The 15,993-nt window shown below is 40.3% G+C and overlaps 1 protein-coding gene across 6 annotated transcripts in view; it reads right to left on the bottom strand.

Moving 5' to 3' along the window:
• The window catches only part of LOC128889837 (segmentation protein cap'n'collar), a 99,241-nt gene that overhangs the window by 31,783 nt on the left and 51,465 nt on the right, over nt 1–15,993 (bottom strand). For all 6 annotated transcript variants that reach the window (XM_054147847.1, XM_054147851.1, XM_054147845.1 and 3 more), the window contains exons 4-5: nt 7,998–8,305; nt 6,865–7,056 (exon numbers count right to left, since the gene is read on the bottom strand). In XM_054147847.1, the coding sequence (XP_054003822.1) occupies nt 6,865–7,056; nt 7,998–8,305 (500 nt within the window). The remainder of the gene's footprint in view (nt 1–6,864; nt 7,057–7,997; nt 8,306–15,993) is intronic.

The following is a 15,993-nucleotide window of genomic DNA, read 5'->3' as shown; positions in this document are numbered from 1 at the left end:
CAGAACATTTTCTTTAAATGAGTCCCTATGAGTCCCTGACTCTTGTTTTCTCTATCTTCTCCATCTTCGTACCTTCTCTAAAGTTTTGCAAAATACCCAAAACTAATAGATAGACTGACGTTTATGCACATTCGTATTTTTACAGATTCGGACAAAGTATCGAGATTGAAACAAATGTATTTTTGTCTTCTAAATAGTGTATCGTATATTTCATCGCAGTTACGTTACATATTTTGCCCATGTACTTTCCCATATTCTCACTCGCCATAAATGCATAAATTACTAATAAATTCCCGTAAGTTCCCCCTACCCTTTTTAATTTTCCGATCCACTGTTAACGACCCACCGCAGACAAAGGTCCGTATATTAACGGCAAACGAAAAAGACGATCCACCATCTCGTTCCTGACATCAGAGATATTCATCCGAAAATATCCTCGAACTTTTTGTATAATCGAGCCATCGAATATAGTAATCATCGGAGCACGCTATCAGCGGGAACAGGAGTAATCAGCGATAGCCATGCGCATTATGGTCGGCGGTACAATCTCGTGGCTAATGGGCCGAGATATTAATTATGATTCATTGGGATAGTCATCAGATTAATGCACGCTGGCTCACGCCAGGTCCTTCAAGTATCGCCACAAGTGCATCCTAATGCCTCAGTCGGTCCTCTTCTTCCCCCCTGGCTCTCATTTCCATATTACATACCTCGTTTCTCTTATTAATTTCGTCTTACGACTCCGCGCGCCACAACGATCCCAGCGCACTCTACATCTTCTCAGCGGCGTCACGGACGCCCTCTCTCACGATCTCCGTGTCTCTTCGTTTCTTTATCTTCCTCCCATCTCTTATCTTTCGCTCTTCACTCGAATCGTAGCTCCATGTTGCGTGTAAATATTATGGAAAGTCCAAGGATACTTGGAGGGCTCTTCTTCGCTGCTCAAGGTTCTAAGCAAATAACCAAGTGGCATAGCAAACAACGTGTGGCCTAGCAAATCCTTGTACATACACGGGGAACCCCCGTCGATCAACTTCCACGGCTTCGTTTACTGTGTCAAATGATTTTAGTCGCGTTCGACTGTTTAATTAATTTGCTGAAGTGTACACTACAAGTTCATCTCGTCAGGTCGACCGAAAAGTTCGTTCGGATATTAATGCGCAAATACACGGCGATTTTTCTTGGACAGAGAAATATTTTTACTCTGTAACATGTTGTTCGTTATGTTCTAGAAAGTTTAACGAATTTTTGTAACGCATTAGTCGTTTATGCATTAGCTTTCTTTATTTATATTTCGATTGAAGATCAAGTGTGCAACAATAATTAATTTTATTTCATTTTAGTGATATATTGCATCGAATCGGATACCTCGATCGATGCAGGTATCCACAGCCTCAATTTCCTGCAATAATCGAGATTCTACTACAATTTCGCTCGAACGTCTTACAATAATCGATGCTGTACCGTGATACAACTCTTGGGTGTCTTCTATTACTAAATAAACTACGATTATCCAGCTAAAAGCGCTTGCGTCATTTTTCTACAAGATACATAAACACGGATCTCATGCATGATTTTATCTACTTAAATAATTTAAAAAAAAGAAAAATTGCAATTGTACCGCTTATTCCACTGAGCCTGTCATGATCACGATGGCAGTGAAGTCTATAAATATATATACAGGGTGTCCCAAAAGTCGGGGAGGAGCCGGAAATAGGGGGTAGCTGAGACGATTCTGAACAACAATTTCCTTTGCAAAAATGTCGGATGGGGCTTCGTTACGGAGATATCAAGAGAAAACCCCGACCAATCAGAGCGCGCGTAGACCGTTGGAGCGGCCGCGGTAGCGAAGGCTACGCGCTAGGCGGCAGCGTCAATGTCCTTCGATGCACGTCGAGTCACTTGTTCGCGTACAAGCGCGGCCGCCAGCGCGTAGCCTTCGCTACCGCGGCCGCTCGAACGGTCTACGCGCGCTCTGATTGGTCGGGGTTTTCTCTTAATATCTCCTTAACGAAACCCCATCCGACATTTTTGCAAAGGAAATTGTTGTTCAGAATCGTCTCAGCTACCCCCTATTTCCGGCTTCTCCCCGACTTTTGGGACACCCTGTATATATTTCATTTCGAATTAGCAATGCGTAACGTGTCAAAACATCGCCACAATCGTGATTAATTTTTGCTTCATCGAGCCAACGCGTCATTATGTTCAACCCTTTGCGGTCTTATGTCGAGAGAGATATATTGAAATCATATAGTGAGAATGCGAATCGCAAAAGTTTAAGGAAACATTGAGTCGAATGACGACAAATTGATGTTGCGGGTCTTAGCGGAGCCACAAAGGCGACACTGGTAGTCTATAAAAGATAATCCGCGGCAAGTGCCCACTTAATTAGGACTTAAATCCGTGGGAGGTCCTTTTGCTGTCAAAACTGTGGCCACTCGAGGCTTTTAAGCCTAAGGCTCGGATATTTCGGCTGAGAAGCAATGTACCTGTCGAACCCCGCAGGTCGATACCTGCACCTTGCCGATGGTTTGACTAGGAAGAACAGAGCCTATACTGGGTGTGCCATTTAAATGAGAATCTCAGAATATTTCCTTTGCCTGAAAATATAGGCAACTCTTGTACAACGTGGATGTTATTCCATATGTAAAAAAAACAAAAAAGTAGAATTATCTTACCAAACTTATTAAACATCCGCGGTCCATTTATCATTAACTCTAATTTATCAGCTACTAACGAACGTGTTGAGAAGAATTTTTCAGAGACAAATTAAATAAGTAAACATAGCTTATAAAATTCATTATAGAGACTTTAAACACGTCCACGTAGAAAATATAATTACACCGCAATAAAACGGTACAAACGATCCCAAATCTAACCGTCGTCTATCAGAGGGAGGCACACAGATCGAAAGATTGCGGCGGTACCATGGGTATTCCGGTATCAAAGGTGATTTGACTCATTCAAGGTTCCCTCGGAAGCATCGCTTGGCAGTATAAATCCAACGATACGTAAGAGCGTAACCTAGCAGCAAGTATAATAGGCCGTATTACGTGCATTGTCTACATCTTGACATACAGCTAGCACATAGCAATTACAGGTGACCGAGGTCAGTGTTAATACGACAGTCGCGTGAGAGAAGAGTTCCAAAAATGATACGGTTCGCGAGCCGTGTTTCATTGCGTAATCCCTCGGCAAAATACGCACAATGCATCCTTTTCTTAGCCAAAGGTCCTGCCAGTGGACATATATGTATCAATTTAGCGTGCTCATTACGTATTGAGAGACCCGTGACGCTCGACACTGGATATTACGTGCCCCTGTCTTCAAGACGTGTCGCACAGCAGACTTCCACGCCGTGGACAAGGCCACGAGAGCGCACAGCGTGCGTGCAATTATTACGAACGCGAATTTCACGTAGCGCGGTCGTCCGAGAAACGTTTCCACGTCTCGAGCTGAGATCTTTCTGTCAGAAAATTGACGAAAATCTCTGTCGATCGTAACAGTAGAAAATTCCATGACCGCAATGGAACGTGTGCACTTAATCCCTGCAAGCCTGATTTTTCAAATTAACAAATATTATATGTATTTATCATTCGAACAATTTTGACAGCTGACGTTTACTTTTTGAACTTTTGTTCAAAAGAACATGCATACGTACAGCCAAATATTAAAAACAAATCAATTGTAAGAGTTTCATTCGATTTAAATGTCCGGTATCGAATTTGAAACTCAGGGCATTTAAGGGTTAAAGGGTTAAAAAAATCAATTAATTCTCTTTCATTCAGATTCGTGAGCAGTTGTGAAGATTGCAAGTGTACGTTTGTATTGGGAAAATAAAACATAAAAAGAAAATACTGCCATCACACATTATCATCGTTTAAAAATTGTTGCTTTTTTACTAATAACACCGGACGTGTGATTTATTGACATACCTAACAATAAAAAAAAAAAGCCGTAAAAGGGGCCAGGCCGACTAGAGAACGCCACGTGCGTAAAACCATCGTCAACTTGAATTTCATGTAGTGTGAGCATTTTTTTTCGACGTCTACAGCAGTGCCCTTTTCACCAGAAAATGTTTAGAAATCTCTATTTCAAAGGAACCAATCCACGATCGTAACAGAGATGTTCGCATTTAATTGTCTTCTTCTCCAAAACAAATTAATTGCAAGATTAAGATTTAATTCCAGTTACAATCATTCTCGATACTATTTCTGAAAACGTAACTACGATAACAACGATCATCCTAAGAGCCCTAACGCAGTACTATGGGAATCTATTTCCCAGCACGACGATATTATCGTCAAGAAAACTTCGAAAATGGCAGAAAAAGGCACAGTAGCTTAAACGGTACAATATTTAATATGCCGAGATAGCAAGACGGTCGTTAGATTCATCGAACGTATAATTTAGCTGTCGGAGATCGTTAAACCACTTTTCTGTCTACGAATGTTCAATTCCTTCATAGATCGACGTTTCTCTACTGCGTCGGTCACTTCATTATATAATAACTTACCTTGAATAAAGTATGGCTTACATCTATATGTGTACATGTACCTGAAAAAGACCTTCGTCCACGACCAGATTCCAACATTCTGAATTAGCTTGATACTGCTGCTCGTATGGCATTTAAGCACCAATTGCTGGGTGTCGGTCATGTGTGCCCTTTTGCGAAGAAAAAAGACGTTCGGTCGTTTTTCGAGGGTAATTTCAAGAAGCAGGTGCTCCGATACCGAAGCACGTCGAGGGTCAAACGGATAGAATGAACCGCGATCGTGTGGTGGCTTCCTCAGGATATCAGCAAGCTAATGAAAACCATCGCGCAGATCCTCTTCTCCGGAGTTCAGTCAAAGCGAGTTAGGCTTCACAGGATCAAACATAGAACGCTATCGGGAGTCATGGACGCACAGGAATTCTTACACAAACGTAGCATACACTTTTAGGAAACTGCCGCGTTGAATCGAGGAGAATCAACAGTCAGTCGTACCTTCTGTTTGCACCGAGCGTAACTAATCCCGAACTCGAAGTTGAATCCGAACTCGAAATTTCACTGCTTGAAAAGCTGACGACACTGCGAAAGGTCAAAGCGTTTTTTCCTCGAACCGTAAACCACCTGTCCTACATTTTCCAAGATGAATCGCCTCGCAATCGGTCGTATAGTCACAGTTCTTCTTCTGAAACGATCCAGCACTGCACTTTCTTCGAATCACGGTCGCGTTTCGCCCAATTTACGATTATCCGGTGCGAGAAAAACGGCGCGGCAATTTTCTGCAAGGTTTACCTCGAACCGCGTGTCGTCCACGAGTGTCAGCGCAGTTGTCAGGGATACAACGCTATAGTGATTGCACTCGACAAGGATCATGGAAGGGGTCTCCGAGTTCTCCGATTGGCGGAGCTCTTTTCAGGTGTATTTCGCCACGTGTGTGCAAGTACTCCGCAGGTACGCGTTGCGTCACTTCTCGCTGACCGTCGTGGTACTATCTTGGTGGGTCATTGTCATGATCATCCTCTGGTCTAACGACTCGTCTTCTCGCCACGAGGTGATTCAATGCGCGAACTAATGTCAGTCGCGGCTAGATACTGCTCCTCTCCGTAATAGCCGCGCTCTAGGGATCTCCAGGACGAGGTTTAACCCTTTGCACTCCGAATTATATTTCAATTTCGTTACCAGCAGCGCTCCCGACTGTTTTAACCGTTTCGTTTCACGTTTATTTTAAAGGAACCTTCTCGTAAAAAATTGTGAAAAAAGAAGGGAATCTTTGCGATTTTCTCCGAGAAAAGTATATAACGTCAAGTGCGAAAGAAGTGTTTGACATTCGTACAGAGAATGCACTCTTCGGATAATATTAACCCTTTACAAAAAGGTTAATGAAACAAATTGTATTCTCGAATACTTTGCGTATGTTGTATACTTTTTCTCTGAAGAAAATTGTATGTTTCGATCGGAGCTGGAAGAATGGCATTTTAATGTAACGAAAGAATCGTCATCCTGAAGGACAAAATATTATACACGTTTGAATTAATGAAATATTTTTTTTATCAGAAACAATATTACGATAATGAATATACAATCCATTTAAATGCAACGACCTTCGTGATCCTCCAATGTCGGAAATAATAGTAACAATTCGAATTATATTTGTTACGGAAAAGGATGCTTATGCATATTATGTACCACAAGAAATATTTTATTGGATAATAATCAAAATATTTTAACAGATACCGAAGACAGTAGACAATTCAGAAATTTAATAACAACCTTAAGAATGATTTTATCGGATAACGATCAGAATATTTTAGATATATTTTATAAGTATATCTTGTGGTTATGTATATGATTCATTTTTGAGTTCTAATTGATTACTTCCTTTTATTTTCAACAAAGTGGTCCACAACGACTGAAGAGGAAAATTAATGAATGAGCGCAATTTCTTCCTGTAAATAACATATTATCGTCTCGCACATAATAAATTGTTATCTAAGCGCATGAGTGGAACTGCTTTCGAATATATTGACGTATTAAGTATAAGTGAAATTAACGTACCTGAAGTGCATAGATACCGCAATGAATTTTTTACAATTGTTTTCGTGACCAGTGCGCTACTCATTCACCAAAATAAAAAAATCCTGTTACCGAGTGTTCCATTTATGAACCACAAACACTATATTAACATAGAGCAAATTAAGTTCACTTGCACTGACACAGTGGGTCTTCTCTCGAAGAGAGAATCTCGAATCAGATTATAATATTCAATGGAGAGGACGCTAGAACAGTGGTTTTTCGCTCTACACGACATAATGAGCATTTCAGAGACCCCGTCGACCGCGATGATCTAAAGACAATAAAATCAAGATCGTACATACCTGGAAGGAACGATGGTGAGGATGATGGGGATGATGAAACTGCGGTGTGTGAATCATGTCGCCTGTCTCTGGATCCTCGCACCTGGATGACTTCTCGACCTCGACGTTGCTCGAGGTGATAATGGCGGTCTCGTCCTTTGCACTGGTGGACTCTTCGTCCTCTTTCTTCTTCTTCACTTCCGGCTTCGTTTCCTAGTTAACAATCTTTGATATTACGACGTTCTTGTCATATTACCGCTACAGCGGGAACATGCTTAAGGCGCCTGATTTAACGTTTTTTTTTTTTCTTGTTTAATGAAACCTCGTTAGATAAATGACGTGACAGAGACTTAACAGGTGTCATAACCGAACAGAAACTTTGGCTAATTAATAATTATCTCAAAATCACGAGGTACTCGTCCCACTGTAATTTTAAAAGAGTTGGTATGGTTCATTGTTGTGATTGAATATTTTATTTTGAAGGAATACGATTCTGACGATTTCAAAGTATCCATTTTGTTCGTTGAGGGGATTTAATTGAAGTTTAACGGTTCGGGAATAGTTCATGGAAATATTCAAGGCGTGAAATGGATACTGCAGACGTTAACGGTGATGATAAACTTTCAATCAAATTTATCGAGGATCTGGATATTTATTTTGAACATATATTTACTTATATAATTTGAAAATGTACCTCTAGAGAATCATTTAGAACGAAGTTTTAGAGAAAATGGTCTAAAGAGGATTTATAGACAAAGGCACTCTAGAGCAGAATTATAGAGGACGACCTGCAGCAAAGTTGAATTAAAAAATTTATTCTTGACACTACGATTTACATCATTTACGTCACTATTAACCTTCTTGTTAATTAATAATTAGCGATAAAATGCCTGCCATTTAAAATAAAAGTATCCCTCCTTGTCACAATTAACCTGTTTCATTGCCATAAAGTAGCTAAACAAAATAGCTCTATCGCATTGCTATGAATCTTGAGAACCAGTAACTGTTACCTTTTTGCACCTATCGTCCTACATAGGCGACGTTTTATCTCAACAAATGCAAGACATGGCGCCAACGAAAAAAAAAAAAAGTAAATCTAAAAGCAACTCGTTCTCAGGCCTCATAAAATATTTGCAGGTAAATGTCACACGAACCTCTGTTTGAACTTCATCGAGGCCAACGAGTTGGAGCGCCTCCTCGAGATTGAATCCGTCGGGAAGCCCTAGAGTGTTGTTGTTGAGGAAACCTTCGACGCTAGCACTTCCTAAGAGGCTACCTCCGAGCAGGTCCGAGGAAAAATCATTCTCGAGCTCTAAGGTGTTGGTTAATCCCAAAGAATCATCGGTCAGTCCAGCCAAAGGGTTGTCCAAATCCAACGAGGCCTCTCTGAGCAGTTGATCGTCTACCTCGGGCGAGTTACATCCGCTTCCTCCTTGACTTCCAGAATTGAGGATATATTCACCTGTAACACACGGGCACCGAACGAATAAGACAGTGTTCCTTTTTTTTTTTTTTTTTTCATGCAAAAATCAGAGCTCAACGTTAAAAGTGGAATTACTCATATTGGAATCTATGATGGCGACTCGCGTCGCATGACTCAACGAGGAATACACGCGAACAGATTATCAGTTGACGAAACATAACTGAGCGTAAACAGGTTCGCGTGCGGGAGCACCGTTCCTCAAGATCATTTGCGACTGTTAATTGTTCGCAAGATTGTAGAGTGCAGAAAGTACGTTCTTCGATAGCAAACTACACGTTACGTTTCGTGGCTTTCACGTTATGCAGGTCTAGGTTTGGTCTGAATTAGATTCCACTGAATTATGTTTCGCTTTGGTTCGTTTTTTTTTTTTTATACCGAATACAATACTTGATGAATTGTGTAAATCCTGAATTTCTGCGGGACCTGCATATGGGATATCACTAAGTCGAGCCACGACTTGATAATATTTGAAGTAATTTTACTCTCTTCGATTTTCCTTTACGTGTTAAAGTACCCTATGGTTTTATTAAATTTCGATTATTATTTAAAATTGAGATTGCAAGTCAAGTGCTTCTAATTAATTAGACTCGAGTTAGATTCGTGTCAGGTATTAATAATATTTTCTTTACTTCGGTTTTCTTGTCCCTATTGAATTATAACTGGTTTGATTAAATTTCAATCTCTTTGAAATTATAATTGCGAGTCAAGTGCTTCTAATTAATTAAATCTGAGCTAGATCTGCGTTAGGTATTAGTAATGTTTTCTTCTTTCGATTCTATTGTACCTAGCGAAGTATTATAAGCCAAATGCACGTAATTAACTAGTTAATTACGCTGAGTTAGATCTGTGTAATCTTAATAGTGGAAATAGGAAGGCATTATAGAAAATGCATTTTTAGGAATGTATTACTTTTTCCATCGAACTCCAAATGATTTTCGTGGTTCCCGTTATATTACCTTTCCAAAATATTCAAGAGAGGGGAGAATTCTAAAGAACCCTATTTAAAAATCACAAAGATTAGACCTGCGTCTGCGTTATAATTAACTTTTACCAGTTGCTACTGTAATTTTAATACAGAAAAAAAAGGAAACGTTTGAAGATATTATAGAAAATATAAATCTGAGAACGTATTACTTTTCCTATGGAGTTCCAAGCGACTTCCCCAATGTAAATTACGTCATCGCTGTGTTCCCGAGAAAAGGACTGTCAAAAACATCGATTTAAAGCACCAACGCGTCGAATCACAAACTTTCAACGTGCATCCGCATAACATTTCACCGTTTTCACTGTACGACACGTAAAATCCCGAGTTCATTCGCGTGTCTCGTCTCGGCGAGCATCACTGACACCCGCGCCAATTTTCGTGACAGGAAATTAGTGATGGGGCCCCATGACGCGTCGCGTTTTCCCTCGATTGAGCGTTCAAGCGAGCGGCGAAAAATTACGAATAAAAATCATGGCGAGACCGTCCGTCTAAACCGGATTCACTGTGACTCGACTAAAACTGTCCGTCCTGGAGCTCGGTACTCGAGAACTGAGCCGACGGACAGGTAAAATTTTGGAGGAGGGACAGGAAAGGAAAAAACGTAACTAATTGAAGGACAAAGGGGTGTTGTTGAAGATCCACCTGCTGTCTGAACAACCCCCGATGTTCCCGCCCCACGGCCAATCGCGCGTCTCCGTTTCTACCCTACTTCATCCCCTACGCACGCTCCCAACACGTCCCGGCGAGAACGTTTGCCTCGCCGTCGCCCCCAAAAAAACACGTAATGCACAATTCACAAAGGTCCCTGTCCTCCTCCATCGTTGACTTCTTCGAATTTTCACAGAAAGCAAAAATTAGGATGTCACCGAGAAATCTGAGTGAGCTTTTCAAACCTTTCGCCGCGACCTTTTTCTGTTTGTATTCTGTTCGTTTCTCTTTTAGAAATTAATAGTATCAAAGTAGTGTTAACTATATGTATATCATAGGCTGTATAGGATTTCCGTTTCTTTTTTTCGCAAATATTCCTACAAGTTTCATTTGTAATTCGGACAAAGACAATCGGAAGTATTCATCAGGGTACATATGTATATCCCACTAGGGTCGAAGGGGTTAATAACATTCTGAAACACGAATGAATCATTTGACTGCGGATTTCGATGCATTTGTAGGAAATTTGAAAGCGCAAAAAACTGCAAAATGCACACAGTAGGCAAGAATATGAAAAAAATATTGAAAGTAAAGTTTATAGTGTAATATTTGCAGAGTAAAATAAATTCGATCTGCAGGCGAGAAAGAAGTACGATCGAGGACGAGAAGGAATATTTAAAGAAAAGTGGAGCTATTCTTGTACTCCACGTTTATTTTAAAAATTTGAATTACATTCGAACTCTACTAATTTCGCTTCTACCGGATTCATAATGAACATTTGTTTAATTCATTTTTAATGTCATTTTGAGTCTGTTGAAGATACCAATAATTAAGGATTCCAATATAGATCAACTACGAAACAAAAATTGAAATTGTTCCTAGCTTTACAGTAACACTCGGAATTATTTATTGGAGCGAACAGAGAAGCTCGTTTCCCACTAATTATCCTTGAATGGCGCCCTGGAATTTCGACAGTCGAAATCGTTACCCTCGGGACAATGTTATTAGAGATAACAATCTCATAAAATAATAACTCTTGGAAGGCTGCTCGAACGCGGACAGGTCCGGTGAACTGAGCGACAGGCGGTTCGGCAAAAGAAGAATTGGCTTTTCGTTCTTCTGCCAGTCGTGAGTGCGGTTGGGAAAGGAAGATCGCGCCTTTGGGATGGCTATTACGTTAACTAGTGGCGGCCATTGTCTGGCCCAAATGCGGGGTCGCATGATAATGGCTGCCCATAATTTGAGAAGCCGAAGCACCACTTGTATAGACTCTGCGATAACTTTTGGAAATTCGTCGGCAAGCGCGAGAAATATTTCGTCGAATAATAAGCAGAATATTTTAAGAGATACCAAAGATTGTCGATAATTCAGAAATGTAACAACAACTTCAAGAAATATTTTATTGGATAACTATAAGAACATTTTAATAGATACTGAGGATAGTAGACGATTCAGAAATGTAATAACAACTTTAAGAAATATTTTATTGGATAACTATAAGAATATTTGAACAGATACTGAACATAGTACAAAACGAATATAATTTTCGGGGTACTTGATTAATTTCGAAGAAATTCATTCCACAGATACTAGAAATAGAGTGCAGTAAAGGAGACGAAAATGACTAAAATTCTTTGGAGTAATTAAATTATTTGTAAAAGAATTTAATCATACGTGAGTTTTAAGAGTTACTGAAAATAATAATATGCAATGAGGGGAACGAAAACGAACAGAACTCTCTGGAATAACTCGATTAAATATAAAAAGATTAAATCCTACGTGAGTGTTAACAGATACTGAAGATAGTAATCAATTAAGGGGCCGGAAAGAAATATAACTCTCTGGAATAATTCTGAAAGAATCGAATCGCCAAACACCGGCATTACCTTAAAATGTCCTAACCATCTTTTCTGCGTTGAGGTAATTGTAAACTAAAATCAAAATTAGCTCGTTGCGAATCGACCTTATCCAACAGAGATCGATCAACAAATATGCTTACATGCATGGTTCGCCAACCGCGAAAGAAAGTTGATCGATGCACCACACATGAAGCGAGAGGTTTGTAAACAAAGTTGCATATTGGGACGATTATGTCTTCCCAATTGGGAAGAATATCTTTCCTTGGCGATAAACTGTTAGAATCGCCCGTTCCAAGACGCAAAGGAAGAGCGAAGAGCGGAAAGCGAGGGTCTCCCATGGGATGAATCTTTTCCCGACTTAAATCCGACGGAATTCGCTGGATCACGGCGCATTTAATGGTGTTCAGTCTTTTTTGATTCCACGGCTTCTTTGAACCCGCGGTTGGCTTCTTCCAGGGCCACGGGAACGTCGACAGGATCATTTCTCAAAATTTCGCGCGCGCCTAACGATCATTTTCTTTTCTTTCCTAGCTGGCTGTCCCGCGGCCCCTCTGGATAATAATTCCTGCGTTACTCGACAGAATTTTTAGACCAGTGGAACATCGAAAAGGTAGCAGGCGTCCGTGCCTCCGATGCCATCCACTTCCTAGTCCTCTGGAAGGAATCCATCGGCGTGAATGCACCAGCACGATTGTCCTATCCTTGGATGATAAATACATCGAGACGAATCTTATTTGCAGCCCCTCGACAAAAGGGTGCCAATACCCTACACCGACACGCTTCCAGCGTTGACATCTCATTTTTCCAATTGCCTGGAGGACGCGCGAATGAATGTACACCGGCCTGCTTCACCTGGTGTCGACATAAGCAGTTCACGTCCTGATTGTGGCCGTTCGTTCTCGTCTGACCACCGATGCTATTGGCGTCTGATACGCAGTGGTTGAAGGTGACAAAAATTGTAAGTGTAAAGTGACTACTTAACCCTTTGCACTCCTATGTCGAGTGTGACTCTGTATCAATTTTTATCTCGGGAGCTTTCTTGCGTGTCCAAATCGATAATGAAGGGAATCGTTTCAAGCGACGTCATGAACTTGAAAATTACAAAAGTACAACAAAAAGTGAGCATCAAACTGGTATTTAAATATTTCTTTCTTCATTCATTTCAATCGCTTTATTTTTTAGTTGAAGTAAATTTCAAATAAAACAGTTAACCCCTTTGCACTCGAGGCCTTTTCTCACTGGTATCTACCAGCAACTCGAGATGTTTCTTAGCATTCTATTGCCATGAATTCTAAGCTATCTAGATTTGAGAATAAGGTCATCTTTACCTCGCCGACAATCATTTTATCGACAGTTCGAGCTCCGAAGAAATAAAACCTAAAGAAGCATTAGGTATTGTAGGATTTGCTGCGTGAAACCTAATAGTGACTGAGAGCCTCTCGAGTGCAAAGGGTTAAAAGCGTTCGGAGCTGCTGATAACGAAATTGTGCAAAAGTCTTAGGCCACTTACGGTATATTATGTGTTTTAAACAATGTCTGTTGTTTTCTTCGAATGCTTTGTCAATTCGACTAACGCTATACTACTGCTACCGAAGAAAAGAGAAAATCGTCAGATATGATAGTAAGTTTAAATTGCCTGGTACCATTATATAATACAAAATGATAATAAATCAAAAGGATCCTATAGGGTCCTATGAAGAGGGCCTAAATCCTAATTTTCAGACTGAATTTTTTAAACATGTATGTTGCACTTGCTCCAACACTACACTAGAGAGAAGATTCTTCTTACTTTAACCCTTTCAGACCTAGCGTCCACAATTGAGTACACAAAATGTAAACAAATATTTTACACTATCGTTAAGACGTTTCCTCAAAAACTACACTATTGGGATATTTTTTACCTTTTCCATACTATTTTTTAGCAAGATTGAAACGTAAATCCACGATTGTTAATAAAATGGAACAATTGAAACAGTCTCTAACCTCCATGAAGCGAAGTCGGAGCAGAACAACTCTCATTAATATCTAATTCGTTCGACGCTAAATTAGTAATTTTAGTTGTTATCAAAAAATTTAAAATAATTGAAAAACTAAATATACAGTACTATAATTCCTGAAGAAGTAGAAACATTCTAGTACATTCGCTGCCGCCGGAGTCAATGTAAAATCCAAAGCTCAGGAATGAAATTATTAACACGAGTTTGAAATAAAAATCCACCAACGTTAATCAAATGTTAATCAATGGAAAGAATTTATAATTTCGTGAAATGGAAAAGAAGCAGATCGACGTGTCCTGATTAGTATCCAAGCATTTCAATGCTGAACTACTAAACTGTTTGAGTGGTTATGCAAAATAAAATACAATCGAACGTCATCACAGTATCTAAAATAACTAAAGAACTAAATCTACGATACCAGAATACCCGAAGAAATAAAAATATTTTATCGCATTTGCTGCCGTCGGCGTCGATACAAGATCCCAAGCTCAGAAACGAACTCGCTACAATATAAACCACAAATTCGAAATGAAAATGCGCGAAAGTTAACGAAACGGTGTAACCGAAACGATTTCCGATCTCCATGGAACGAAAACGATGCAGAACGACGAGTCCTCGTTAATATCCAAGCAGTCCTGTCACTGAACCCGTAATTATGACAAATGGTTGTTTAAACAACGTCTTACATAACTAATCGATCGTTTAACAGGAGATTAGTATTTCTACTGTACCTCAGATAGTGCAATCCGTAATACGTGTAATCCACAATGCAATCATCCAACAACGATCACAATACACCACAGTTTTACGTCAAAGTCGCCGTATATCAACCACAATGAGTATCTCCGCACCATTCACATATCACACTGGGGGTTAACGGTAAACGATCCTTGTACAGAAATATTTCAACCACTGTCTGGAGGAAAGGAACACCTTTACACCACTCGATAGCACTCGAAGATTTCGAACGTTTCTCGCGTTCCCCGCGCAGAATGTTAGACGCTTTCGGAGGAGAACATTAAATGTTTAATTAGCGGACACGTCCAAACGTGGAGCCCGACCGAGGTTCATCGCTAGGACCTGGGGAAGTCATTGATCTACCAAACATCCAAGGATCACTGAAATCAAACGTAACTCGTCGCGAGCAGCTCGCCTGGATCCTCTTTCATGACAACGACGCACTCATAGAGGTTCCTGCGACCCGACCCCGAAGAGAATCATAACAGCCGGCACTGCCAGATGATTTTGATGCAGGCACAGCATGGAGTCGACTGATAGTCTATCGCGTAGCAAGGCATTGCTTAACCACGTCCAAGACAAGTATTGTGCCAGGCGATGGGTTCCCCGTTAAAAAAACGGACCAATCACGACGGGGTTGGCTGTTACTCCAATATGGCTGCCAGACAATGCGCGCTGGAGGTTTCGAGAGAAGGGAGGGAAGGTCTCTACCCATAATGCCATTCTCCGGCTCCCCACTGTGACCAGGGAGCGTATACCGAGTCTTGATCGGCCGACGTTGCCGTGTACCAGCTTAGCCGGGGTTGCATCCTACTACAGCCCGATCAAAATCAACTGGCCATTCAAGGACACTTCCTAGACCACGTCCAGGTATGACTCCTACTAATGTACCAGGTTGAATTACCTCTATACTCGAGAAAGAAGGGAGTCTCGTCTCTGAAATGCGAATGCAAACTTCTTCCGACCTGAAGAATCTTTGAATTATGTACTCGGGAATAGATATAGCCAGTCACAGACAAACGCAAACTATTGGTTTATATGTGAGCTTAAGGTGTGTTAGAACCGTCTATATTGGTCGCTACTATTGAATGAAAATGAAGGACATTTGATTCTTGGACTATCAAACATCCTCAAACTAATATAAACATCGTCAATTCGTCGATAATTTAGGAATACAGAACAGAACGTAAGTCCAAATGTCTTGAACTAAACAAGAAACCATAAAAAGTGAATTACGAGGATGCAAACATGATGTCAAATTAGACACAACTGTAATCCCAAGCTAAATAGAACTGAAGCCAACAGAAGATGATTGATAAAAATTAAAGAAAGCTGAGGGAAATTTGAGAAGAGTGAACAAAGATGAAGGAAACTGAGCAATCCTGAGTGAAACTGTAGAAAACTGAGCAAACTTGAGTCAAACTGTATAAAACTGAGAAA

Source organism: Hylaeus anthracinus, unplaced genomic scaffold (genome assembly GCF_026225885.1).
Source record: "Hylaeus anthracinus isolate JK02 unplaced genomic scaffold, UHH_iyHylAnth1.0_haploid 11997, whole genome shotgun sequence".
Classification (NCBI taxonomy): Eukaryota; Metazoa; Arthropoda; class Insecta; order Hymenoptera; family Colletidae; genus Hylaeus; species Hylaeus anthracinus.
The sequence above is the reverse complement of the archived record's forward strand: the minus strand, read 5'-3'. Positions and strand labels throughout refer to the sequence as shown.